At 39.7% G+C, this 27,532-nt stretch overlaps 3 protein-coding genes and 2 long non-coding RNA genes across 6 annotated transcripts; 3 read left to right on the forward strand and 2 right to left on the reverse strand.

Moving 5' to 3' along the window:
* Positions 1 to 1,937: 1,937 nt before the first annotated feature.
* LOC134228085 (large ribosomal subunit protein P2-like) lies at positions 1,938 to 26,949 on the reverse strand. The gene is given in 2 exon segments (XM_062709863.1): positions 1,938 to 2,156; positions 25,627 to 26,949. A coding segment is annotated over 1 exon segment (351 nt). The 5' UTR covers positions 26,592 to 26,949; the 3' UTR covers positions 1,938 to 2,156; positions 25,627 to 26,240.
* LOC134228087 (uncharacterized) lies at positions 3,394 to 20,242 on the forward strand. Of its 2 annotated transcripts, none has more exons than XR_009983830.1 (3): positions 3,394 to 3,541; positions 19,842 to 19,918; positions 20,062 to 20,242. It is a non-coding gene; the product is annotated as an uncharacterized LOC134228087 (long non-coding RNA). The 2 variants fall into 2 exon arrangements; XR_009983831.1 differs by lacking the exons at positions 19,842 to 19,918; positions 20,062 to 20,242 and adding exons at positions 6,093 to 6,505; positions 6,567 to 6,894.
* LOC134228086 (uncharacterized) lies at positions 20,426 to 22,557 on the forward strand. Its single transcript, XR_009983829.1, has 3 exons — positions 20,426 to 21,846; positions 21,939 to 22,098; positions 22,155 to 22,557. It is a non-coding gene; the product is annotated as an uncharacterized LOC134228086 (long non-coding RNA).
* LOC134228083 (uncharacterized) lies at positions 23,351 to 24,744 on the forward strand. The gene is made up of 2 exons (XM_062709861.1): positions 23,351 to 23,722; positions 23,948 to 24,744. The coding sequence occupies exons 1-2, from the start codon at positions 23,576 to 23,578 to the stop codon at positions 24,710 to 24,712; spliced, it is 912 nt and encodes a 303-aa protein (XP_062565845.1). The 5' UTR covers positions 23,351 to 23,575; the 3' UTR covers positions 24,713 to 24,744.
* Positions 24,628 to 25,635, reverse strand: LOC134228084 (uncharacterized). The gene is made up of 2 exons (XM_062709862.1): positions 25,172 to 25,635; positions 24,628 to 25,108 (listed from the first exon to the last, which is right to left on the reverse strand). The coding sequence occupies exons 1-2, from the start codon at positions 25,378 to 25,380 to the stop codon at positions 24,733 to 24,735; spliced, it is 585 nt and encodes a 194-aa protein (XP_062565846.1). The 5' UTR covers positions 25,381 to 25,635; the 3' UTR covers positions 24,628 to 24,732.
* Positions 26,950 to 27,532: the final 583 nt, after the last annotated feature.

Genomic DNA, 27,532 nt, shown 5'->3' on the forward strand with positions numbered 1-27,532 from the left:
GACTTGGGCTTGTGCGCTTTGAGCGGCACACGGTCGCTTTGGCGGAGCCTACTTGCGGATACATGCAGCTTTTTATAGAGGTTTAACAGGGCCCACTGTCAAACCCCACCACATCCTAGGCAGGCGCCACAACTCGCAGATGGCCATGTCATGTCATGTCATATAGTATTTCACAACCCAAGTAACACCAAGCATTACAATATTGCACGTATATCAATCACAAATCGGCATGCTAAATGCTAATTGCATTAGATCTGTTTTAACGATGTGTTGTTGCATTTATTTATCAACTGTCAGACAACGATACTCTAAATCAGCAGTACGAATGCAGCGATGCATTACTAGTGCTTTATTTCAACATGCCAAAGTAATGAACCATTATTTCGGTCTTATAATTGCCCTTTTCCACTTTAAGTCAACTTTTAGGGCTGTGTTTTTTACAAGCATATATAGCTTCATGGTTACTTGGGAAATCCTTCCTCTAGTCCGCATCCCCCGGCTCGCAATTGAGCAAAACATGAAGGGGAATAAGAACTATTGAGAACGCTCAAACTTCTGCTAACGCGCAATGCGTTTCAAAACACACAACATCGACTTCCAGGTGGCAACCTCAGCACCCGTCGATCTCAAGCCGTGATAGTGACGGTCTCTATCACCATGTCACTAATTTGAAATATGTATTTAACTCACCTTCGAGCACACCTGCAACAAACATACATACATATTCTCAATCAATCACGTACATCCAAGGCAGAGACTTCGGTGCCGATTATTGAACTTATTTGGCTTTGGCAAAAAAAATCTAGAGGTTATTGTATGTAACAGTATCAAAAGAAAACCATGGATATTATTTCCTCTTTGTTTGTCATTCTGACAGCATCTTGACAGAATCGTACACGAAAATATCCTAAAATATCCGTTTCTAAGCATTTCTAATCTCAGAAAAGATAGTCCAATTTGAGTTAATTTAAGTTAATTTCATCTAAGACACTGAAAGTAACGTTCGGAACAAATATTTCAAAAAATCCGATGAAAGGTATGGGAATTTTTTTGAGAATTGTCTTGTGTCGTGCCCCTTGGTTATGCACTACCACGACTTCCGTCTTGTGGTGTGCAAGGGATAACCGTCTCGAGTTGAGCCATTCCTCCACTCTGCCAATCGCGTATGAAGCCTTCATTCTAACTTCGTCGAGAGTGTCACCTGCTACTTCTAGCATTACGTCATCCGCGAAGCCTTCTATCTTCACTCCAGCCGGGAGACTTAAGCGCAATACTTCGTCGTACATAATATTCCACAGAACCGGTCCGAGGATCGATCCCTGTGGAACACCCGCGGACACTACGTTCGACTTTTGACCAGCATCAGTGTCGTATAACAGCACCCTATTCTGAAAATAGCTTTTCAGTATCCTGCACAGGTAATCCGGAACTCTCAATCGGTGCAGGGAGTCAGCAATTGCTGCCCAGCTAGCATTGTTAAACGCGTTTTTTACATCAAGTGTAATCAACGCGCAGTACCTAATACCTCTTCTGGTTAAACCTCTTGCTATCTTGGCCGTATCCGTTACCGCTCGAATTGCTTCGATGGTAGAACGGCCCTTACGGAAGCCATACTGATTGCTGGATAAGCCACCAGCACACTCTGTATAAGCCGACAATCTATTCAGAATGACCCTCTCTAGCAGCTTTCCTGCTGTGTCGAGTAGGCAAATTGGTCTGTATAGGCCAGTATCGACTTAAAAAGTAGAGAGGTTACGGAATTTTGTTCAATATTACCAAGAGGAATTTTGACAACTGATCAGCATATGGAGCAAATTGCCACTTTTACTTACGGAATAATCGAGCAGAACATTTTTCCGAAAGTAAAGTGACAGCTCCATTACTTTGCGTGGGAACCTTACAAATTCCAATTTTAGTTTTTGTTCTTTTCATGTGGATACTGTTATAAGAATTTTGTTTCGATTTTTTACTTTTCCGATTCAGTGAACGAAATCTAACATGTGATTGAGATAGAAAACGAAATTTCTTTTGAACACGATACCAACCTTATGCCGAAGGATCCCCCGGCTGTTTGCCATCAGGCTTCGGTAATAGCACCAATTTCTGCCGTTTCCATCGATCTGGGAAGTTTCCTTCGTCCATGCCTGAGACGAGACCTGCAAAGAGGAAAAAATGTAACTTCAGCTGCTGCCAGTCAACTGCTGTCACGAACTGTCAGGTGCAACCAGCAGCTTTTTGAGTGAAAGTATTGGTAAATATCTGAAGAACTCCAAATAAAATATTCCACATCATTTTTGTTTTACCAAGACTTTTTTACTTTAACGAGTATTCCAAACCTTCCGTTTAGCTTGTTAATAATCAGTAATAAACCTGTGTTTTGTTCCCGGTATAAAAATCCTTATGAAAATGAATTAACTATTTCGTGAATTGGATACACTTTTATTGTGCTCAGAAGGGTCCACCTGGGGCTTAGGTGAAACAGTCAAGTAAACAGTTGAAACTCGATGGTCAACTGTGATGAAAAGAAGAACAAGTGTCAAAACAAGAGAAAAGAAGCAGCGTCTTTGCAGGTCTCGTCTCAGGTCCATGCATCTCTGGAGGCAGCTCCTGAACATATCTGGATTGGCAATTGCCGTATACCGGTATACCGGAGAAAAACCCATCGAAATTTCAACGGGACCCGGATAAAAAATTTACAGTAACTTGTATGACATAACCCATTGAAATACAATAGATTGTGTGGCAAACAATAAAAACTATTGTATGCTTATTGAAAAATGTTCACGGTTGTAAAAGATCTTTATTGTACGTACATTAAAATAACAATATATTTAAATTTTTCCGATATATTCTATTATATGTTTATTGTTCGCTTATGTTTAGTATTGCTCATCCAAAAACTAAACAAATTTTAAAAGTATTCGGTTTGTATGATCTGGAAATCCGTCTAATGTTATTGAATTAATATATTTTGGAATATTTCATGGATTTATTATATTGATGAAATAACAATTGAAAACAATAAAATTACAATAGCTTTGTTTGTTAAACAAATAAAAATGTTATACCGATTCTCAAGTATATATTTTCATATTGCAGGTCTTGTTGCAGGTCTAGAAATGTTATGCAATACAAATTTGATTTCAAAAAAATGAAAGGGAACAAAAAACTTTTGCTTATCATTTTACTCGGAGAATGGCTGGATTCATTTGAGCGTGTACAGTTTTGTTTATAATTAGTGAAGAGATGAAAATAAGCCATTTTATAGAAAGCTCAAATGACAGGAGACCAAACACTAATATTTACATTTCACAAGGAACATTTGCGAAAATGAAATGATGATGATGATGACGAAATGATGATGATTTACATGCAAATTTATCAAAACAAAGACCGAGCCGTCCACTCAAAATTTCGATCAGCTGTTCGAATCTGTCTCATAAAATGGCTTATAATGAAACTGTATGGTGCAGAAAGTGTCTTTTTCATCACAATTTCTGCTGCTGGGCAAGCGGTAAATCACTATGGCTTCTGTACCGTGGTAAGTATCTGAAGTGTTGAAGCGCGTTAGAGCATACTGTACTGTCATTTTAGATTAGTCACTCTTTTTCGCATCGGTCACTATTTTCGGTTATCATTTTGGTGGCTGCATTCCGTATCGGTGACGTTCGACGTTTGATAGTTTATCAAATAGTAGCGCTGTTATTTGGTCAATTTGGTCGAGTTGAGTCAAGTACGAGACACTGAAGACGACCATACAAGTTAACAGACTAAATACTCACGCTCCTCTAATGTGGACGTGTACTATACATATATGGAAGTGTTGGCTTGACAAATGGATTACGAGTGATTTGACTATGCGTCCAATTGAGGAATCTCGAGCTCATTCAGTAGCCTCTAGGTTGCGAAGGCCGATGGAGGTCCTTCGTAGCTTAGTTGGTTAAAGCACTAGTCTAGCGTACTGTAGGGTCGTGGGTTCGAGTCCTACCGAAGGGAAAGTGGTTACCTCCAATACATTTTCAATTCATTATCTTCCACAAAATGTACATATTCACATATAAGTTTTCATAACATTGTAAATTAATTTATGTAGTAAATGCATTATTTTATGAAGTAAATGCATCGTTTTTCAGCAAATCAGTTAAATTGTTGAAACGTTCCAAAGTGGTGCATATATGCTTTTTCCGTTTACCGTTCTCGGAATAGGCGGTTTTCAGGGGGGAAGACACTTTAATCATTTTACAAATCATTCAAAAGATTTAAAAAAAAATCAAAAGATTTAAAATGATTCGGCGAGATTGAATCTTTTTTGACTATTTTCTCGCCTTATTAACGTTTTTGTTCAGTGTGGCGGGATTGATAATAAAAAAAAATTTAAAAAAATCAAAACATAAACAAAGACGGTATATTCGGAATCTTGTTCGGAATATTCGTGCCGGTCACATTTAGTTACACACCCCCGCAGGGTAGTAATAAATCCATAGACCAATGCAAGATCTTGATCTAACCTCACTTATTTGACAGTTCACAGAGCTTGTTTACAAGGTGTTAGAAGAAAAATCGATGAGGAGAAAATTAAAATTCATATTTTTAGTTTAAAATTGCTGCGATCCGAATATTTCAATGATATTCTTTGCATTCAGCATGAAATCAATCGCAAAGGACATCTACATGCGAATAAAATGACGAAACAATTTTATCGGAAGCTTCGCCAGAGGCTAAGTCCCAGTGAAAAAGCTCTGTGAACTGTCAACCTACGTCATCATGCACTGGTCTATTGGGAATAGCAGCAGTGCCGGCACCGCGACCAACAACTCCAGCAAACACCATCACCTGATTGCATCTTCTAGTCAAGCCTCTGGTGGGCTCCTGGGAAGCAGTGCTAATGGCGGCAGTTTGAACATGAACGGTGGCCACACCGTGGTGCTCTCGGATCTGGACTCGAGCGACGATAATCATCTGAGCTTCTTGGAACCAATAATCACGATAATCATCTGAGCAAAAATGGAACCGATATATTCGACTACGATTGTGATTACGATAACGAAGAGGAGTTCAACTATCAGGCCCGCGCTGCAGCTGCCGTACACTGAAAGAAGCGGCATGGTAATATCTACCGAATCGAGGGTAAAATTAAAAACATTTTACCACTTGATTTGTGCAGACTACATCTTATACTTAAATCGACCATGACTGCGGTTGATTTTACTATGGAGTCTTTTTGACACTTCTTGTCGAGTTTTACTATAATTTCAGTTGAAACTACTATGTGCAGCAGTAAACATTGCAGTTGATTTTACCATGCCCGTTTTCGATCCATAGTAGTATTAACAATGTATATGGTTATTCGTATTATGGTAAATGAATAGGTTTTTTTATTGATTGCATATTAAATTTATTGCCATTTATTAATAAAGATTCAAATTAAATAGAGCATTTGCACACTTGAAAAAATATTGGTGATAAACAAAAAAAATCCCTGGTCGTCATTCCACCGGTTCTCCGTCGTTTTCGGCAGCTACATGTACGTTTGCTAGTGAGCCACCAACGCCAGATCACTTTGATGTTCGCTTTCTTGAGGCCTTTGTACTGGTTAACCTGCAGAACCTATGACGAAAATACCGAGCCAGGGCAAATAGATGCAAACAATTTTCGAGATTGCAAAAAATCTGAAGCTGACATGGTGGCCGACGTATAGAACGATAGTCTGTAAGACAAAAATGCGTATCTATATCACCCACGAATTCTTTTCCATTGTCAGAATCTAAAACATTAAATACTTACCATCATGGTCCAGAGTATTGAATTGTGCAGATTAATGCCAAAATAACTTTTTGGCACCGGCACCAAAATAACGAAATTGATTTGCCACCGGCAGTATTCCAAACAGTACTCTTGGTGTTGGCCCGAAAATGGTGTTTACTTTGTGAATTTTCTTAACCACACATTGTTGTTCTTTGGACCATGCGTGTGGTAAAATTTACAACAGTGTTATTGTTATTTTAAATATGCTTCGTTTATATCAACAACAAACTGAAATAGTGATTTTAAGCGCTGCTCCATAGTTAGTATTACTATAACATTATTTTCAGTGTAGCAGCATCGACCAGTGCCACCAGCTTTTGCACTCCCGGTGGGGCAAATGCGGCTGGTTCTGCTGCTGTTCGCAGCGGTAGCAGCAATAGCAATAGCAGCAGCAAAAATCGCGTTTCGTTCGATGCCAATATGAGTGATTTCCAGCAAGTTCCTCTTATTGGAGACTTCGATATGGATGGAAGGGGCCTGCTGAAATCCTGAAGGTCCAACAGTCTTACCACGACGGTGAGCAGTGCATGCGGACTTTCGTTTGGCGAGCTGCATCAGCAAAAGCATAACAACGAATATTTATCAGCGGAAAATCTAGCTAACCTGCAGCTTCTGCAGAATAAACCAAGGAGTTTCTCCTAAACCATGGACAGTCCTCGTTCGTCGGTACAGTGTGCTACTGCGAATGAAATGATTAATGGTAAGTTTGATTAAATGGCATATATTATTCTCTTGCTGATTATTCATTGATTGTTTTCAAGGCTGACTACCAGGGCCTGACACAAGCTCCCTAAATTTCTGAGCGCCATGCCACCTAAATTTCCGGTAGACTATGCTGCGCGAATTTGGTTACAGTCCCTCGCTGGCACTCGGACGATGATCAGCTGCCCCTAACATAGGGAAAAAATGCTGTTGTGAGCCGTTTCTAACATGGAGAACAGACGCTCGTTCAGATTTGCACCCAAGAGATGAGCAAACTCCCTACTTTCCCTGTCACCGTACAACCATAGTTCCCACCGGGGTTGGTTACCCGATGCTCCCTAAGGCTGCTCGTTCCCGGCCAGCACCACGGGGAGGTAGGGATAGGCGTTGCTGAGAACCGCGAGATGGAGTCTATTTTGTTCCTTCAGGTACGCAAAGTACCAATGGTACAATGGTTTTAATTTATAATCAAATTTTCAATATAATGGATTGGAAATAATCTGTATAATTGACCGATTTTTTATAGTAACATAACTTAACAGGTTAGATTTCGGTCGACTTCTTTTATTTCTTTATTGAGGCTTCGCCGCCATGAGCCTCTGGGTCTGCCTCTGCTGCGATGTCCCGCTGGGTTCCAGTCTTATGCTTGTTTACAGATTTCGTTTCCGCCCTACGTAGAGTGTGGCCGACCCAGCTCCACTTCCGATCCCGAATTTCTGTTGCTATCGGCCTCTGGTGACAACGACGATGGAGCTCATTGTTTGAGATCCAGTTGTGAGGCCACCAGGCCCGAATTATATACCGTAGGCATCTGTTAATAAACACCTTCAGCCGTTGAGTGTTCTCCACTGATACACACCATGTTTCGCTAGCGTATAACAGCACAGATTTCACGTTAGAGTTGAAAATTCGTATTTTGGTGCGTTCACTTATCTGCCTGTTTTTCCAGATATTTCTTAAACTCGCAAAGGCAGCCCTTGCTTTCTTGATCCGTGCGCCTATGTCGATCTTGGTACCGCCGTCCGACGCCATTTGGCTACCAAGATATTGGAAGCTTTCAACATTCTCCACTGGTTGCCCGGCTACTGTGAAACTGGAAGGAGTCGCCGTGTTTACATCCAACGATTTGGTTTTGTTGACGTTGATGACTAAACCTGCCGAAGAGGAGCGCTCGGCAAGGTCGTTGAGCTTACTCTGCATATCAGAGCGCCGTTGCGCGAGGAGTGCAACGTCATCAGCCAATTCGAAGTCGTTTAGGCTGCCATAACAGCCCGCGGTTTGGTTCACGGTCAATCGCATCTACCAGAATCTCATCGATTACGATGAGGAACAGTAACGGTGATAGGATACATCCTTGCCTCACACCAGCTACGACCCGGATAGGGTCGGACAGGACCCCATTATGCAGCACTCTACACGAAAAGGCCTCGTACTGTGCTTCGATGAGGCCGATGATTTTCTCAGGAACTCCCTTGCGTCTCAGGGCGCCCCACATATTCCCGTGATTGAGACGGTCGAAAGCTTTTTCGTAGTCAATGAATACCAAGTAAAGGGACTCTTGGAATTCGTTGACCTGCTCCAGAATGATGCGGAGCGTGACAATATGGTCCACACAGGATCTTCCGGCACGGAATCCGGCTTGCTGCCGCCGTAGAGTCGCATCGATCTTCTCCTGAATCCGGGCTAGGATAATTTTGCACAGAACTTTGAGAACGGTACACAGCAACTTAATGCCTCGCCAGTTATCGCATACAGTCAGGTCACCATTTTTGGGCACCTTTACTAAGATACCTTGCATCCAGTCGACCGGGAAAGTTGCGGTGTCCCAGATATTATGAAATAAACGATGCAGTAGTTGAGCGGATGTCATGGGGTCAGCTTTGAGCATCTCGGCTGATATGCGGTCGACCCCTGGGGCTTTATTTGATTTCATGCTTTGGATGGCTGTTTGAATCTCTAGCAGTGATGGAGCTTCGGTATTGACGCGTGTTATACGTCAGATCCTAGGCAGATCATGCCGAGGTGGTGATGGCCTGGCTGGTACTTGAAAAAGTTGTTCGAAGTGCTCGAACCAGCGTTTCAGCTGGTCAGTTGGGTCGGTCAATAACTGATCATTCGCGTCTTTCACAGGCATCGTTGCATTCATCTTCGCCCCGCTTAAGCGTCGTGAGATATCGTAGAGGAGGCGAATGTCCCCGGATGGCTATTGTACAAACTACATACCTACATCAGGACAAAGCAGGTTCTATAGATGAGCGAACCAGGCCCATTAATTGAAGTCCGACCAGCGCCTATGCTTGATCGAGATGCAAATGAAAACCGACTAGCATATCGAACGAGAGCTGCGGATGTAACCGTTTGTTTGTATTATTATCCGGGTGTAACAAAGCAGCAAGGAAAAAGTTATTTGGGTCGCCTGCGTAGTTCGATTAAACTCGAGTAAGCTCATTTTTGTGATGTTTTATTTCCATGAAATTGTCGAAAAATGCGTTTCGAAAACTTGTCCGTGTTGATCGAATTGTTCTTGCTGCGGAAACTGATTCGATAAGCTTTCACTAATGAAATAACAATTTCATTCGCAACAGGGTACAGTAGTAAGGTAAGAAATTATGAAATAGAAATATGTAACAGTCTTTCAGTGAAAACAATATTTTATTTTAGATTTGAACGATTCGCCGCAATAACCTTCATCGTCCTAAAAAAGAATGCAAATGTGTTCCATTCAGCTCGATTTTTAGTTTTTTTTTTAATTTTAGAGAACAGAGCGATCGAAAGAGAGTTAACCGACATCCATCCATCGATCTATTCGGTCACCGTTGACGGCACACCGATCCAACAAGGTATGCAACGCTTTGGTTGTTGCGTCCCAACCCAACACGACAGTGTGTTGCGTTCCACCAAGAAACTCTTCCAGTTTTCCAGGCGTAATATTTTGTAGATACCTCATATCAATACAATTGAGGAAGAAAAAGCAAACAATGATAAAGCTTGATAAAGCTTAACCAGCTTAACGTATGTAATGAATATGCCTCAAGAATCCGAGGAATCTGAATATAATCCGTCTGAAATCCTTCGATTTCCCGTTAAATTCCAATGTAAGGAATGTCTTTGTAGCCGAAGGGATTTATTTTGAGATTACGAAGAAACTCCTTTTGAGATTTCGAAGGGAATTCGGAATTCTACTTGGATCCCGAAGGCCAAACTTTTGGGATTACGTAGGCAAACATTTATAGGGATTCCAAAGGCAACACCATTGGAATTCCGGAAGCAATCCTTTTGGGACTCTGAAAGCAAACCTCTTGGGATTTTGTAAAACGTCCTTCAGAGAATCCGAAAGAAATAATTTTGAGATTCTGGAGTGAATTTATTTTGATATTTCGATGAGAATCCTTTTGGGATTCCGAAGGGAATAACCGTTTTGGATTTCAGAGAAAATCTTGTTGGGATATCAAAGGGAATTCTTTTGCAATTGCGGAGGGAATACTTTTGGGATACTTGGTGGAATCTTATTGGGATCCCGAAGGAAATCCTTTTGGACATTCCGAAGGGAGTCCTTTTGAGATTCCGAGGGAAATATACTTTTTTGATACCGGAGAGAATACTTTTTGGACTACAAATGGAAAATTCTTTTGGGATTTTAAAGGAAGTTTTTTTTTAAATTCCGAAGAAAATCATTTTATTATTCCTTTTGTTTGGATTCGCCTGACTTGGCTAAAAGCTGTGCTCAGTAGTGGATAATTCTGGATGCTCGAGCCTATTATCTAGACCGACACAGGACTCTTGTAACGTATCTCATCGAAGACGTTGCTGAGCTAATAGCGCATTCGAGATCTACCTGAAAAAAAAACCAAATTTCAAATTTCGTGATAAGGTGCATTACGTTTGTAGTCATATCATGGCAAAACCAATAATCTGAGAAGAAAAGCATATTTGGGCCAAAGGAACTTCCAAAGCAATTCCTAGAGAAACTTTCAAAGAAATTCCTGGAGGAACTTCCGAAGAAATTCCAGGAAGAAATTCCGAACGGAATTCCTGGAGGAACTTTCGAAAGAAGGAGTTCCTTCGGAAATTTCTTCGGCAGTTCCTTCCGGAATTCCTTCGACAGTTTTTCCACGAATTCCTTCGGAAGTTCCTCCAGGTATTCCTTCACAAGTTCCTCCAGGAATTCCTTCGGACAAGTTGCTCCAGAAATTCCTTCGGAAGTTGCTCCAGGAATTCCTTCGGAAGTTCCTCCAGAAATTACTTCTTGAAGCTTCTTCATGAATTCCTTCGAATGTTCCTCCAGTTAATCATGGGAAGTTCCTCCAGGAATTCCTTCGGTCATTCTTATCGGACTTCCCCCAGAAAATATTTCGGAAGTACCTCAACGCAGGAATTACTTCGGAAGATCCTCCAGGAATTCATTCAGAAGTTCCTCCAGCAATTCCTTTTGAAGATCGTCCAAGATTTCCTTCCAAAGCTCCTCTAGCAAGTCCTTCGAAAGTTCCTCCGGGAATTCCTTCGGTAGCTCCTCCGGGAATTCCTACGGCAGTTCCTCCCGGAATTCCTTCGAAAGTTCCTCCAAGTATTCTTTCGAAAGTTCCTCCAGAAATTCCTTCGGACATTTCTTCTAGGCTTCCTCCAGAAAATCTTTCGGAAGTTCATCAATGAATTCTTTAGGAAGTTTCTCCGAGAATCCGTTCGGAAGTTCCTCTGGGAATTCCTTCAGACGTTCCTCCGGGAATTCCTTCGGAAGTTCCTCCGGGAATTCCCTCGGAAGTTCCTCCAGGAATTCCTTCGGAAGTTCCTCCAGGAATTCCTTCGGATGTACCTCCGGGAATTCCTTTGGAAGTTCGTCCGGGAATTCCTTCGGAAGTTCCACCGGGAATTCCTTCGAAAGTTCCTCCGGGAATTCCTTCGGAAGTTCCTTCGGGAATTCCTTCGGAATTTCCACCGGGAATTCCTTCAGAAGTTCCTCCGGGAATTCTCTCGAGGAACTTCCGAAGGAATTCCTGAAGGAACATCCGAAGGAATTCCCGGAGGTACTTCCGAAGGAATTTCTGGAGGAACTTCCGAAGGAATTCCTGGAGGAACTTCCGAAGGAATTCCCGGAGGAACTTCCGAAGGAATTCCCGGAGGAACTTCCGAAGGAATTCCCGGAGGAACTTCCGAAGGAATTCCCGGAGGAACTTCCGAAGGAATTCCTGGAGGAACTTCCGAAGAAATTCCTGTAGGAACTTCCGAAAGAATTCCTGGAGGAACTTTCGAAGGAAGGAGTTCCTTCGGAAATTTCTTCGGCAGTTCATTCCGGAATTCCTTCGAAAGTTTTTCCTCGAATTCTTCCTCCAGGTATTCCTTTAGAAGTTCCTCCAGGAATTCCTTCGGACAAATTCCTGCAGAAATTACTTCTTGAAGCTTCTTCATGAATTCCTTCGAATGTTCCTTCGGAAGTTCCTCCAGGTAATCATGAGATGTTCCTTCAGGAATTCCTTCGGTCATTCTTATCGGACTTCCCCCAGAAATATTTCGGAAGTTCCTCAACGCAGGAATTACTTTGGAAGATCCTCCAGGAATTCATTCAGAAGTTCCTCCAGCAATTCCTTTGGAAGTTCCTCCAAGATTTTCTTCCAAAGCTCCTCTAGCAAGTCCTTCGAAAGTTCCTCCGGGAATTCCTTCGGAAGCTCCTCCGGGAATTCCTACGGCAGTTCCTCCCGGAATTCCTTCGAAAGTTCCTCCAAGTATTCTTTCGAAAGTTCCTCCAGGAATTCCTTCGGACATTTCTTCGAGGCTTCCCCCAGAAAATCTTTCGGAAGTTCCTCTCGGAATTCGTTCGGAAGTTCCTCCGGGAATTCGTTCGGAAGTTCCTCCGGGAATTCCTTCGGAAGTTCTTCCGGGAATTTTTTCGAAAGTTCCTCCGGGAATTCCTTCGAAAGTTCCTCCGGGAATTCCTTCGGAAGTTCCTCCGGGAATTCCTTCGGAAGTTCCTCCGGGAATTCCGGGAATTCCTTCGGAAATTCCTCCGGGAATTCTTACGGAAGTTCCTCCAGGAATTCCTTCGGATGTACCTTCGGGAATTCCTTCGGATGTACCTCCGGGAATTCCTTCGGATGTACCTCCGGGAATTCCTTCGGATGTACCTCCGGGAATTTCTTCGGAAGTTCATCTGGGAATTCCTTCGGAAGTTCCTCCGGGAATTTCTTCGGAAGTTCCTCCGGGAATTCATTCGGAAGTTCCTCCGGGAATTCCTTCTGAAGTTCCTCCGGGAATTCTCTCGAGGAACTTCCGAATTAATTCTCGGAGGAACTTCCGAAGGAATTCCTGGAGGTATATCAGAAGGAATTCCCGGAGGTACTTCCGAAGGAATTCCCAAAGGAACTTCCGAAGGAATTCCCAAAGGAACTTCCGAAGGAATTCCCAAAGGAACTTCCGAAGGAATTCCCAAAGGAACTTCCGAAGGAATTCCCGGAGGAACTTCCGTAAGAATTCCCGGAGGAACTTCCGAAGGAATTCCCGGAGAAACTTCCGAAGGAATTCCCGGACGAACTTCCGAAGGAATTCCCAAAGAAACTTCCGAAGGAATTCCCGAAGGAACTTCCGAAGGAATTCCCGAAGGAACTTCCGAAGGAACTTCCGAAGGAATTCCCGAAGGAACTTCCGAAGGAATTCCCGAAGGAACTTCCGAAGGAATTCCCGGAGGAACTTCCAAATGGAATTCCCGGAGGAACTTCCAAATGGAATTCCCGGAGGAACTTCCAAATGGAATTCCCGGAGGAACTTCCGAAGGAATTCCCGGAGGAACTTTCGAAGGAATTCCCGGAGGAACTTCCGAAGGAATTCCCGGAGGAACTTCCGAAGGAAATCCCGGAGGAACTTCCGACGGAATTCCCGGAGGAACTTCCAAAGGAATTCCCGGAGGAACTTCCGGAGAAACTTCCGGAGGAACTTCCGGAGGAATTCCCGGAGGAATTCCCGGAGGAACTTCCGGAGGAACTTCCGAAGGAATTCCAGCAGGAACTTCTGAAGGAATTCCCGGAGGAACTTCCGAAAAGATTCATGGAGGAACTTCCGAAGGAATTCCCGGAGGAACTTCCGAAGAAATTCCCTGAGGAACTCGTTCGGAAGTTCCTCCGGGAATTCGTTCGGAAGTTCCTCCGGGAATTCGTTCGGAAGTTCCTCCGGGAATTCGTTCGGAAGTTCCTCCGGGAATTCGTTCGGAAGTTCCTCCGGGAATTCGTTTGGAAGTTCCTCCGGGAATTCCTTCGGAAGTTCCTCCAGTAATTCCTTCGGATATACCTCCGGGAATTTCATCTGAAGTTCCTCCGGGAATTCCTTCTGAAGTTCCTCCGGAAATTCCTTCGGAAGTTTCTCCGGGAATTCCCGGAATTCCTTTGGAATTTCCTCCGGGAATTCCTTTGGAATTTCCTCCGGGAATTCCTTCGGAAGTTCCTCCGGGAATTCTCTCGAGGAACTTCCGAATTAATTCTCGGAGGAACTTCCGAAGGAATTCCTGGAGGTACATCCGAAGGAATTCTCGGAGGTACTTCCGAAGGAATTCCCAAAGGAACTTCCGAAGGAATTCCCAAAGGAACTTCCGAAGGAATTCCTGGAGGAACTTCCGAAGGAATTCCTGGAGGAACTTCCGAATGAATTCCCGGAGGAACTTCCGTAAGAATTCTCGGAGGAACTTCCGAAGGAATTCCCGAAGGAACTTCCGAGGGAATTCCCGGAGGAACTTCCGAAGGAATTCCCTGAGAAACTTCCGAAGGAATTCCCGGACGAACTTCCGAAGGAATTCCCGGAGGAGCTTCCGAAGGAATTCCCGGAGGAACTTTAGAAGGAATTTCTGGATGAACCGCCGAAGGAATTCCCGGAGGAATTTCAGAACAAATTTCCGGAGGAACTTCCAAAGGAATTCCGATGGGATTCCCGGATGAACTTCCGAAGGAATTCCCGGGGGAACTTCCGAAGGAATTCCCGGAAGAGCTTCCGGAGGAATTCCCGGAGGAACTTCCGAAGGAATTCCCGGAGGAACTACCGAACGAAATCCCGGAGGAACTTCTGAAGGAATTCCCGGAGGAACTTCCGAAGGAATTCCCGGAGGAACTTCCGAAGGAATTCCCGGAGGAACTTCCGGAAGAATTCCTGGAGGAACTTCCGAAGGAATTCCTGGAGGAACTTCCGAAGGAATTCCTGGAGGAACTTCCGAAGGAATTCCCGGAGGAACTTCTGAAGGAACTTCCGGAGGAACTTCCGAAGGAATTCCAGCAGGAACTTCTGAAGGAATTCCCGGAGGAACTTCCGAAAAGATTCATGGAGGCACTTCCGAAGGTGGTTGACGAATTCGTCTACCTTGGATCCTTGCTAAAGGCTGATAATAGAGTAGAGTGGGGCAAGAGTTCGCACTTAGTTTTCAATCGATCATGTGGCCCTTATGAAGCAAGCTTCTGCATATCAAACCAGTGTCGATGATTCATATACTCTTCCTTTATGTTACCCAGTGGATAAAATATTGAAATAATTGAGATTCGTTCTAGTAGAACCCTTATTGCAAGACAAGTGAAAAACGCACTCTTACCCCACCGGTGGGGTAAGAGTACGCTTTTATCCAATGTGCTTTAAGTATACTTAATATATATATATATATATTAGAGTGGGGCGCAGTTGTATGGAAAAACGCAAACTTCGTCCGATCAAGTGAGATCAAGGTTTTTCTTAATCGTTTTGGGACCCCACTCAACTGTGCAAAATATGGGCTCGATTGGTTGCGAGCTCGCATGCCGCATCGCGTTTTTAATTTACATGGAGATTAGTATGGGAAAACTTACTTTTTCACATTTTTGCTATTAGCGGTTTCAATTTATCATCAATCACGTGACTCAATACGTTAGCATATAGTCTGGAAGATGCCGAAAGACTTTGCCGAAGAAGGTATGTAGCTGGAAGGTCTACAAAAAATGTTATTACGATTCGAAAATTGATTGTTCAAACCATATGCAAGAAATCAATGTTTCTGCCAGCACTACCGGACAACCTGTAATTGTCAGAAGGCAAAACCCATTTTCCTTCTAGTCGGAATTTTTACTTTGTGAAATCATTCCGAGTATCTCCCATTATCTCCGAAGTCCTATAAAATCAATAATTTTTAAATAACACTCAGTTAAATTATTGCTCCACGTAGTTCGGCAGTGGTGGCAGAATAAATGATTTTTTGCATATGGTTTGAACACTCAATCTTCGAAGCGTTATAACTTTTTTCGTGGACGTTCCAGCAACGTGCCTTCTTCAGCAAAGTTTTTCGGCATCCTTTGGGTTACACTTTAACGTAATGTGCCACTTGGTTTACGATGAACTGAAACCTCTAGTAGTAGAAATGCAAAAATATACGTTCTCCCATACTAATTTCCATACAAACTTTAAACGCGATGCGGAAAGCGAGGAAGCAACCAATCGGTCCCAAATTCTGCACAGTTGTTCAGGACCCAGAATGGCTTCGAAAAACCATTGATTTGAAAAAATGACCATGACGCCCCACTCTAATATATATATATATATATATATATATAATAAATCCATGAAATATTCCAAAATATATTAATTCAATAACATTAGACGGATTTCCAGATCATACAAACCGAATACTTTTAAAATTTGTTTAGTTTTTGGATGAGCAATACTAAACATAAGCGAACAATAAACATATAATAGAATATATCGGAAAAATTTAAATATATTGTTATTTTAATGTACGTACAATAAAGATCTTTTACAACCGTGAACATTTTTCAATAAGCATACAATAGTTTTTATTGTTTGCCACACAATCTATTGTATTTCAATGGGTTATGTCATACAAGTTACTGTAAATTTTTATCCGGGTCCCGTTGAAATTTCGATGGGTTTTTCTCCGGTATACCGGTATACGGCAATTGCCAATCCAGATATGTTCAGGAGCTGCCTCCAGAGATGCATGGACGAAGGAAACTTCCCAGATCGATGGAAACGGCAGAAATTGGTGCTATTACCGAAGCCTGATGGCAAACAGCCCGGGGATCCTTCGGCATAAGGTTGGTATCGTGTTCAAAAGAAATTCCGTTTTCTATCTCAATCACATGTTAAATTTCGTTCACTGAATCGGAAAAGTAAAGAATCGAAACAAAATTCTTACAACAGTATCCACATGAAAAGAACAAAAAACAAAATTGGCATTTGTAAGGTTCCCACGCAAAGTAATGGGAGCTGTCACTTTACTTTCGGAAAAATGTTCTGCTCGATTATTCCGTAAGTAAAAGTGGCAATTTGCTCCATATGCTGATCAGTTGTCAAAATTCCTCTTGGTAATATTGAACAAAATTCCGTAACCTCTCTACTTTTTAAGTCGATACTGGCCTATACAGACCAATTTGCCTACTCGACACAGCAGGAAAGCTGCTAGAGAGGGTCATTCTGAATAGATTGTCGGCTTATACAGAGTGTGCTGGTGGCTTATCCAGCAACCAGTATGGCTTCCGTAAGGGCCGTTCTACCATCGAAGCAATTCGAGCGGTAACGGATACGGCCAAGATAGCAAGAGGTTTAACCAGAAGAGGTATTAGGTACTGCGCGTTGATTACACTTGATGTAAAAAACGCGTTTAACAATGCTAGCTGGGCAGCAATTGCTGACTCCCTGCACCGATTGAGAGTTCCGGATTACCTGTGCAGGATACTGAAAAGCTATTTTCAGAATAGGATGCTGTTATACGACACTGATGCTGGTCAAAAGTCGATCGTAGTGTCCGCGGGTGTTCCACAGGGATCGATCCTCGGACCGGTTCTGTGGAATATTATGTACGACGAAGTATTGCGCTTAAGTCTCCCGGCTGGAGTGAAGATAGAAGGCTTCGCGGATGACGTAATGCTAGAAGTAGCAGGTGACACTCTCGACGAAGTTAGAATGAAGGCTTCATACGCGATTGGCAGAGTGGAGGAATGGCTCAACTCGAGACGGTTATCCCTTGCACACCACAAGACGGAAGTCGTGGTAGTGCATAACCAAGGGGCACGACACAAGACAATTCTCAAAAAAATTCCCATACCTTTCATCGGATTTTTTGAAATATTTGTGAAAGTTATAGCAGTTACAAATTTAATGATTTTTGCGTGTGATATCTCACTAATATGCAACCAGATATATTGTGAATTTCCTCCTGATTACATCCAAATAAATTATCATCAAATATGCAATTTTCAATCTCAATCAACTATAACCTAAAACCTATTCTTTGAATAAAAGAAAAAAAAATAGCAAAGAATGTTAGAGATAACATTGTACAAATATCGATGGCAAAATAGACAATACAACCAAAATGCAGTATTCAGAATTATTGCACTTCAATCTCCTAATCATACCAAAGTGTGAATATTGTCTATGACAGACAAGTAACTACACTATGTATGATGATTCTGCTTTTATTAAATAGGATAATAGTTGGTAACATAGAATACCGCGCTGAAACAATTTTGTCTTTCATGGGTACTGGGTAGTTAGTAAGACTAGTAACCAACATTTAAACAACAATGTGCATCATTTGTTGTCAGTTATACAACCATCATCCAGTGTGATTCAAGCAGTGGTACGAAAACGAGTTCCATTTGGAAAAAAATGGGAAAGGCTAGATCACCAGAGGAAAACCGCCTATTCCGAGAACGGTAAACGGAAAAAGCATATATACACCACTTTGGAACGTTTCAACAATTTAACTGATTTGCTGAAAAACGATGCATTTACTTCATAAAATAATGCATTTACTACATAAATTAATTTACAATGTTATGAAAACTTATATGTGAATATGTACATTTTGTGGAAGATAATGAATTGAAAATGTATTGGAGGTAACCACTTTCCCTTCGGTAGGACTCGAACCCACGACCCTACAGTACGCTAGACTAGTGCTTTAACCAACTAAGCTACGAAGGACCTCCATCGGCCTTCGCAACCTAGAGGCTACTGAATGAGCTCGAGATTCCTCAATTGGACGCATAGTCAAATCACTCGTAATCCATTTGTCAAGCCAACACTTCCATATATGTATAGTACACGTCCACATTAGAGGAGCGTGAGTATTTAGTCTGTTGACTTGTAAGGTCGTCTTCAGTGTCTCGACTTGAGTCGAGTCAAGTACGAGACACTGAAGACGACCATACAGTTGAGGTCGAAATACGATATGTAATATGATATGGTGGAATTAAATGGAATTGTACTGAAATCGTCTCATGACAGTGAAATATTTCTTAAATAGTTTCAGTCTTTTGAAATCTCTCATTTTCTTACCTGGCTTCATGGAAATGCGATGGTTTCCATCTTCTAGTCGGATACTAGTATTCCCTGTGTCAGTTAATTTATGTAGTAAATGCATTATTTTATGAAGTAAATGCATCGTTTTTCAGCAAATCAGTTAAATTGTTGAAACGTTCCAAAGTGGTGCATATATGCTTTTTCCGTCTACCGTTCTCGGAAAAGGCGATTTTCCTCGAGTGATCTAGCCTTTCCCATTTTTTTCCAAATGGAGCTCGTTTTCGTACCACTGCTTGAATAGAACTGGATGATGGTTGTATAACTGACAACAAATGATGTACATTGTTGTTTAAATGTTGGTTACTAGTCTTACTAACTACCCAGTACCCATGAAAGACAAAATTGTTTCAGCGCGGTATTCTATGTTACCAACTATTATCATATTTAATAAAAGCAGAATCATCATACAGAGTGTAGTTACTTGTCTGTCATAGACAATATTCACACTTTGGTATGATTAGGAGATTGAAGTGCAATAATTCTGTAATTTGAATACTGTATTTTGGTTGTATTGTCTATTTTACCATCGATATTTGTACAATGTTATCTCTAACATCCTTTGCAATTTTTTTTCTATTATTCAAAGAATAGGTTTTAGGTTTTAGTTGATTGAGGTTGAAAATTGCATATTTGATGATAATTTATTTGGATGTAATCAGGAGGAAATTCACGGTATATATGGTTGTATATTAGTGAGATATCGAACGCAAAAATCATTAAATTTGTAACTGCTATAACTTTCGATTCCCTATACACACAAAGAACAAAAATGGTTTTATAGAATATTATGCACTTTTCTTTTGAAAAGTGCTTTATTTTCCTAGAATTAAGAGTAAAATTATTCTCATTCAAAATTATTTTTTTATTTAAAAGTTGTTTCGATCCTTCTCCAAAAGTAACATCTAAAGTCCTTTCTATCAACCTAAAAGTTGATAAACTTTTAAAGCATGTCAAACGAGCCATTGGTGAAAAGAAAAGGAAAATATCGTAAATATTTCTCATCTCTCTTTTCCTCTCAGTGTCTATATATGACAGAGCGAAAATATTCAACGAAATCTTGAGCCGAAGAAATAGAAGGGATACAGGCCATTTGCAGGTAAGTCAATTTCGATTTCTTTAATCGTAAACGTATAAAGTACCGGTGTGATCTAATGCCTCTTAGCAATGCCCAATTTCCATGATTCAATGGCGTAGTGTAAATCTATACTTATGCGAGATCTTCAATTAAATTTTCTACAGGTAATCTGTTTGTTTCGGCATTTCTGACCGAGAAAAAACCGTGGCGCAATGACCAAATGTCCAACGACCAAAGAGCTGGACAGAGCTGGATTATTCGGATTAAGTTGGTTGTTCGGGCGCTCTGGCGAGTTTTTTTTTTTGATCAAAACTATTAAACTAAAATAAACATGCTCAAACTGTATACTCTGATTTCATTTTGAATTTCAAGAGAAAAAATAAGAATGAGGAATAAGGGTGAAGGGAGCTTTTTTGGGATTTTTTAATAAAATGTTGCACTATATCTTCTACAATGTCACCATTTTTATTTAACAGTGATACAATTTTATTTTGAAAGTATAAACTTTTATTGTCGGGCCGGCACCAAACCGGACCGCGCGATTGAGCACTCGCGCTGCGACGCGAGTCGCGACAATTTGAAATATTTCATTAGTAGTGCGCATCATGTACGCATGGATGTACTATCATGCGCACTAATCAGAAATGAGTTGCGACGTCTGATAACTGCAGATATTTCATTTTGTTGAAAACAAATTTTCGATTTTCTACTATACACGGAATATTTTCAGAGCGGCGACCAATTTTTGATCCCTTGCTGTATTAAAAGTTTGGGTACTTTTGATTTGAAGACATGCAACTCTCTACGAAAAAGAACCAACGAAACTTTTTATTTTAACCAACGATTTTTTTAATTTGATTAATGATTTTTCTTTCTGTGTAGATGAAAGATTTTGAAATTTTCATAGCAGACGCCTGGATATTATATCTTTCGAAAGGCGAGTTCAGAATGGATGGACATTTTTTTTCGTTAATAATGGTCACAGACACACCGTGTTTTTAAACCGATGTTGGATTTTTCTCCAGATACAGACAACCCACTCAACTTTGGAAGTAGTGCGCTGGATTCGTCTAAAGATATGCTAAACAACCGAAGGAAAATAAAATAATTTGTAAAACAATTAATTGTATTGTATTTTTATTGTAATATTGGAGTATAATGTATTCTAAATCCTGTTGTATTTCTATTGTAAAACAATAGAAACAGTAATTGAAAACATTTAAAACACAATGTTTTCTATTGTTTTGTCGCTCGAAATCATCCCATTGAAGAACCGTAAAATCAATTGTTTTGCTCCGAATTTTGTATGGAAAATTTTCGATTTTTTTATTGTAAAGATACATAACAACCCCCTTTTTAATTGTAAAAGTCTCATTTACCATTCATTTTATCGTGGAAAACCATTATTTCTCATGTGATTTTATTGTCAAAATTCCATTATATTCAATGGTAAAAATTATGTTTTAAATGGTGTTGTAACAATAAAATTTATGATTTTTTATGATACTTTTTATCCGGGGAGCCCTTTTTGAATTTCGACAAGAATCTTTTCGTTATTCACGGACAGAAATTTGTTACTATTGAACCAATAATAATGATTGTTACATTCAAATGAATGAAATCATTTGAATTTATGTCAATTATTATTGTTTCTATAATAAACGTTAATTTAAATCCAAAATGAAATTATGTTTGATTCAATCTGTTCCAATAAGCTAACTTCAAAAATAAATATTGTAGAAACAATAAGAACTATATTTATTCCAATAAGAGTTATGTTTGTTTTTACTCGAAGTTACTTTTCTTTATCCTAGACAATAACCTATGTAACATAGGGTAATGCTAGTCTGACACTATCTTCACATCGAAAAACCAAAACAACAACACGAAGGCATTTTTGCTCCCACATTAGTTCCTAGTGAAATATTCTATAATATTTTAATAATAAGGTAAGTAAACTTTCAATTATTTGAAATTTTGTAGTAGATATTTATAGTGAAAAAATGATTAGACACGACTCTTGTTTTATTTTCTACTACAGGCAGCGGTAAGCATCCGCCAAAAACATCATCGGAGAGTTTACCCTGCTGGTTATGGGGAGGTTGATCTGACCTTCGGATTCTTTTCCATGTAATGAAATTCCATTCGGAAATGTAATTCTGCTACTAATTCTGGGAAAAAAGTTCCTGGCTATTCACTAGGTAAGCTATAGTCTTGACAATTTAAAATATCTTTTTGATAGAAGTTTTTCACGCAGGTATATAGTGAAATGTAAGTACTACTTTTCAACCCTGAGTTGGTCCCATCGATGATTGGCAACAATAATGTGCTAAACATTCGGTTTGAAGATGATTTCACTCACCCAAGATTCAAAATTGCGCAGTTCTGAAGAAACAAGATGAGTCTACGTGGGAAACTTCTGGGAAGCGTAGGAAGCGTAGGATGTATCCGATGTATACGTGGCGATTCTTGAGATATGTTTCACATTGGATTTCATATTGACTGGAGATTTATGGCAAAAAAAATGTATGCATGTGAATGAATAATAGAGAAATTGATTATAAGAACATTATTAGGTGTAAACTGTTTTAAACAAACTAATTTGAAAGAAAAAGTTTAATAAGAATAAATCATAAAAATTATAAAAGTGATGATTGAAACAAAAATATTTTGACGCTATTTTTAATTACAATGATGATTAAAACAATGAAAAAAAATATTGTTGAAACAACAATATTATTATTATTCAAATTACGAACGTTACTGCGTTATACGTTTCAGCTAATATCCGAACCATGAAATACGACAATGTTTGCTGTCAAAGCTACTGTAAAAACAACAATAATGTATTATTGAAATAATAATATTTCTTATTACCGCCAAAACAATGTGAAATTCTTATTGAATTTAGATCAAATATTATTGTATTTACGAGAGATTTTTCTGCGTGTTCCAACAAGAATCTTCTCAGAATTACAAGAATCCTTCCCGGATTTTGACACAAATCTTTTTGTATAGACTAACGCAAAATAAACTCCCCCAAGAAATTATGACGTTTGAGCGGGTCGCATAATGAACGCAAAATGAACTTTTGTTCGAGAAGACGACCCGCTCAAATGTCAAAATCCATCAGGTGAGTGAATTTGATGAACTCCTGCACAAGTCTATTCCGACAAAAATCTTTTCAGGATTTCAGTAAAAATCTTTTCGTGATTCCGACGGGAGGCCTTCCGCGATTCCCACGGTAAGCCATTCGGGATTCCGACGGGAATCCCGAAAGTTCCAATTGTCACGGTTGGCACAAAAATACTCAAAATACACCCATTAATGGGTAAAATCTTTTAACTTCCAAATGAGGTAAAAGTACACATTATAAAAAATTTCAAAGTACCCATTATTTTGACAGCTTCATATATCATGAAGAAATGGGTCTTTTCAACTCTTTAATGGGTATTGCCGAGTTTACAGTGTATAGTAAACAAAGGTTCCATTTCGCGTGAGAGTCTCAGATTTCGCAGATCTTTTATTATAGTTTTAGATATTTATTCAATTTTACAATAATTATTTAACAATTATTTTACAATTTAAGATCAACATATAAAGTAACATTTTAAACATTGAATTTTAAGTAAAAATTATTGGTAAAAAAGCCACATTAGTAAAAGCCACATCGTAGCAATGGTTAAGCTCTCCGAAGCACAACCCCATGCATTTTTCCTCAAAGATTGTCACGTTTATGAAACGGAAACCACCAAACTGGAAAAGACTATTGATCAAATGGTGGATTTTGCTTGGGATGATGAAAAAGAAGCTGATGTGTTGCTTGTAAGTATGCTATTTATATGCCCTGAATATTGTCAAAACTACCACAGTATTATAGTTGCTGAATGAATTACAAAATTTGTTTTTTTTTTTAATATAATAATTATATATAATATAATAATATATATAAATATAATAATTATATATAATATAATAATTTGTATTTAATATAATAATTAAATGCAAGGCGCCCACCACCTAATACACATAATGCATTTAAAATTTCAGGCACACTTCATCAAACGATTAAAAACAGGCAACTATGTCTACCCGGAAGACGATTTGCGTGACATTCTTAAAAACACTGCTGCATTATCACCTAGCTGTATACGTGGTTACAAAGAAAAGAATCTCCATTGCCAAGAAATAAGGAATCGACTCTCAATATTGTTGAATTATGGCCTAGCGGAGCTGCAATGTAATAAGAAGCCCAATGAACAGCAAATGTTCACAATTCTAAATCAATTGGAGCCATTTGTGGAGATATTTGCAACCGATCCAACTTGGAATATATTCTTCCAGGGCTTATGGGATTTCAGCATCAATGCGGGGAAAAGTAAATTAACTGCGAAAATGGTTACGGTTTACCCAGGTAAAATTAATCAATCTTTGGAAGCTCTTTTAAAGTCAAAGCCCACGGATGTTAATTCACTTCTAGATAATGAGAATTTCATTGGTGTTGCTTCCATTATTACAATACCAGAAGTATTCCAACATGTATTCATGTACTTAGCACGACAAGACACTATTTATCCAGCTGAAGCACACATTTTACAGACTTCCTTCCATAAAACTTTGAAATCAAATTTACCTAAAAGTAAATTATTGGCTTTGTATCCCCACACTATCCGATCGTTTGCCACTATATTATATGAGACCAATGATCCCAATGACCAATTTATTTCAGCTTTACTTCAGCAAATCAAAAAGCAAAATATTCTTGACTTTATTATTCTTGTGACACACTTTCCCTTGTTTATACATTTGAAGTAAATAAATGCGTAAACACCACTCTACATAAAATATTCATTTTGCAGTTTTTTGTTTATACATTTTAATCTTAGATTACATCCGATCAGTTCCCTGGCTTCAATTACCCGTTCGCAATCATGTACATCGAGATACGGAATGTAGTTCAATTTCATTGATCTCCGCGTCTCACACAAAATTCTAATTAAGTCAACATTATTAAAATTACTCGTCTCCATGTTTTTTATCAGGTCGCTGAGGTAGCTCGCTAGATCCCGGGAATTCATGTGAGGAGAATTGTGAGGGCCATATAACAGTATTGTGCCATACACTCGAACGGTACAATTGCGGGGAACTAGTCCGCGGAAGTTATTGAAGTTCAATCGTATGCTGCAAGTAGCGTCTGGTAGTTGCATTTCTCTATAGACAGAAGTTTTTTTTGCACTTAAAACGTTTCTTGGAATTTTATTTTATTCTACTCACATAGGTAAGCTCGGTATCATTAGAGATTCAAGATAGTTGCTTCGTTGTTTCAGGTATCCAATGAGAACACATTTTCCGTGGTGAAGCAAATAAGGGTGATATTCAAGTCCGATTTCTTCAACCAGAAGTGGTTGATAATGCTCACAGAACATTGGAATACTGATGTCACAATAGCTTTTTGTCCTTTTTGAGCCATTTTGAAATGTCATTGCCAGAAATTTGAATAATACTGCACAATTTTTTTCAGCCCTATGCTAAGAGCTCATGTTTAGCGTAGCCAACACCAACACCAACGCCGAGCAACGTACGTCAAATCTTAAGAAGCTCAACATCATAAAACATCCAAATTCAGCTTTCTTCAATATTCAACTTTAATCGGGAATATTAATTAAATATGACTAATGAGTTTAATTGATTCAAAACTTATCTACATGATCAATTTTGATTTTACTTACATGGAGAACAACAATTTTCCTTTTATTTCACCGTGAAAAGCTTGAGCAGAATTTAAAAATTAATCCTGCTCTTTTATTGTTGTGGATATTTTTAATTATCAAGCTACAATCATTGGTGTTGTTGACGATTGTTGACATCTCATGCAACTGACAGCGGTCTACACGCTTAGTTCAGTTCACCTAAATATGGGTGAACTATACCTATAATCTCGAAAAAGTGCACATACGTATTTATGGGTGAATTGACATTTACTCATATTTGAGTACAATCGGTTCATGGAAATATTGGTAAAGTTCACCTATTTTTGGGTACTTTATTATAGGTTAAATTGACTCATATATGGGTGATTTTTTTTTGTTTTGGATTTTAAAATCTTTTTGCTTAAAATTATTATTTTACGAATCAAATACAAAATACATCAAATATTTTATTGCTTTAACTCGGGTTTTATTACAAGCTCTATAGAGATAATACATTTCAGCAGTTTTCCTTTAACATTTATGTTGCCGAATAGCCGAATACATGAACTGAAACTTATTTCACAGAAAAAAATATTCGTACCTTTCGTACGAATGGTCATCGACACATCCCAATGATGTGGTTGAATCCTTTCTTATTCAAAGAGACCGAAGCCCATGACGTCGTCCTCTGGTTCCGACTCTTCCTTCTTCTCTTCAGCAGGAGCGGCAGCGGCACCATCAGCAGGAGCATCAGCATCAGCAGCCGGAGCGGTTCAAACAGCAGCATCAGCAGCGGTTCAAACAGCTGGCATCGACGACAGCTTCTTGTGACCGGAGGCAATCAGTTCCTCCACCGACTTGCCATTGAGCTCGTTGACCACCTTGGTGACGCGGGTCGAATCGGCCTCGATACCAACCGAGCCTAGGATCTTCTCGATGTCGGCATCCGATGGGCTGGCGTTTCCGCCGAGGACAGCCAGGAGGTATGCAGCCACGTATCGCATTTTTGAAGACCTTCCGACACGAAACGAGAGCGGCACAAAATTGAAACTTAGCCCACTTGTTTGGACGTTTTAACTACAAAAGAATTCCGGGCAGTATTTCTCCAACGATGGTTCCATTGCGTGACTGACCGGAGCAAACGATCCTAGTGGCTTAACTGTTACCAGCCGTCTGAGGGCCGAGGACATTTCGAAGGCCAGGAAAATTGTAGCCGCAGCTGTTGGAGTACACAAGTGGCAGATATTGCATCCCAGTTATCACAGCAAATGCCCAGAAAATATCATTATCGTCTCGTTCCGGAAATCGCAAGCGAACTTGAGGATCGGGTGGCGTAAGGTCCCACGAAGTTTAAAAAAAATGATTTCTATAAGAGAGACCGAGATGTATAACTGTAAAAGTTAAGGGCGCGAATCAAGGGGTGTCTCACTGCTAACGATGGCAGCGAATTTCAATCGAAATAAAGTCGATTTGTATTGATTTTATCAGAAGGTGCTATTTGATCAATATTGCAACACACCTTCTACGACACTGAACTGTAATTTTTGTCTAAGCAATCATGAATTTTTCACGTTACCCATGACATCAAGTGAGTTGTTTATTTTTATATCAACAAATCATTGGGCATGATTCCTGAAGTTACCTATAGTTTGCACCAACAATTGAAGATCTGTTTCTCTTTTTTAGGTGTTGGCTGCTAAAGTATGCTTCGAAACGACACTATCGCTATAGATTGGTTGATTTGTTAGGAAACATACGGAAACTGAAATTGAATATTTTATTGCATACAAAAATGTTCTTGAGAACTTAACTTCTACAATCGGTGACGACAACTGTAATATTTTATTATTATCGTACTCTCAGTCCTCAGATATTGAATTTCTGGATTCTGAGTCTTAATCAATAGTCATGTCTAACGAGCAGATTGAAGTCGATCGAAGTTTCT

Source organism: Armigeres subalbatus, chromosome 3, assembly GCF_024139115.2.
Source record: "Armigeres subalbatus isolate Guangzhou_Male chromosome 3, GZ_Asu_2, whole genome shotgun sequence".
NCBI classification, from domain to species: Eukaryota; Metazoa; Arthropoda; class Insecta; order Diptera; family Culicidae; genus Armigeres; species Armigeres subalbatus.

Excerpts from the sequence above, each read along its gene's own strand:
- LOC134228084 (XM_062709862.1), bottom strand. The coding sequence starts at position 25,380 with ATGACATTTCAAAATGGCTCAAAAAGGACAAAAAGCTATTGTGACATC. Across the intron at positions 25,109-25,171 it reads ATGATACCGAGCTTACCTAT|AGAAATGCAACTACCAGACG; the intron begins GTGAGTAGAATA and ends TTCTGTCTATAG.
- LOC134228083 (XM_062709861.1), top strand. The coding sequence starts at position 23,576 with ATGGTTAAGCTCTCCGAAGCACAACCCCATGCATTTTTCCTCAAAGAT. Across the intron at positions 23,723-23,947 it reads AAGAAGCTGATGTGTTGCTT|GCACACTTCATCAAACGATT; the intron begins GTAAGTATGCTA and ends TTAAAATTTCAG.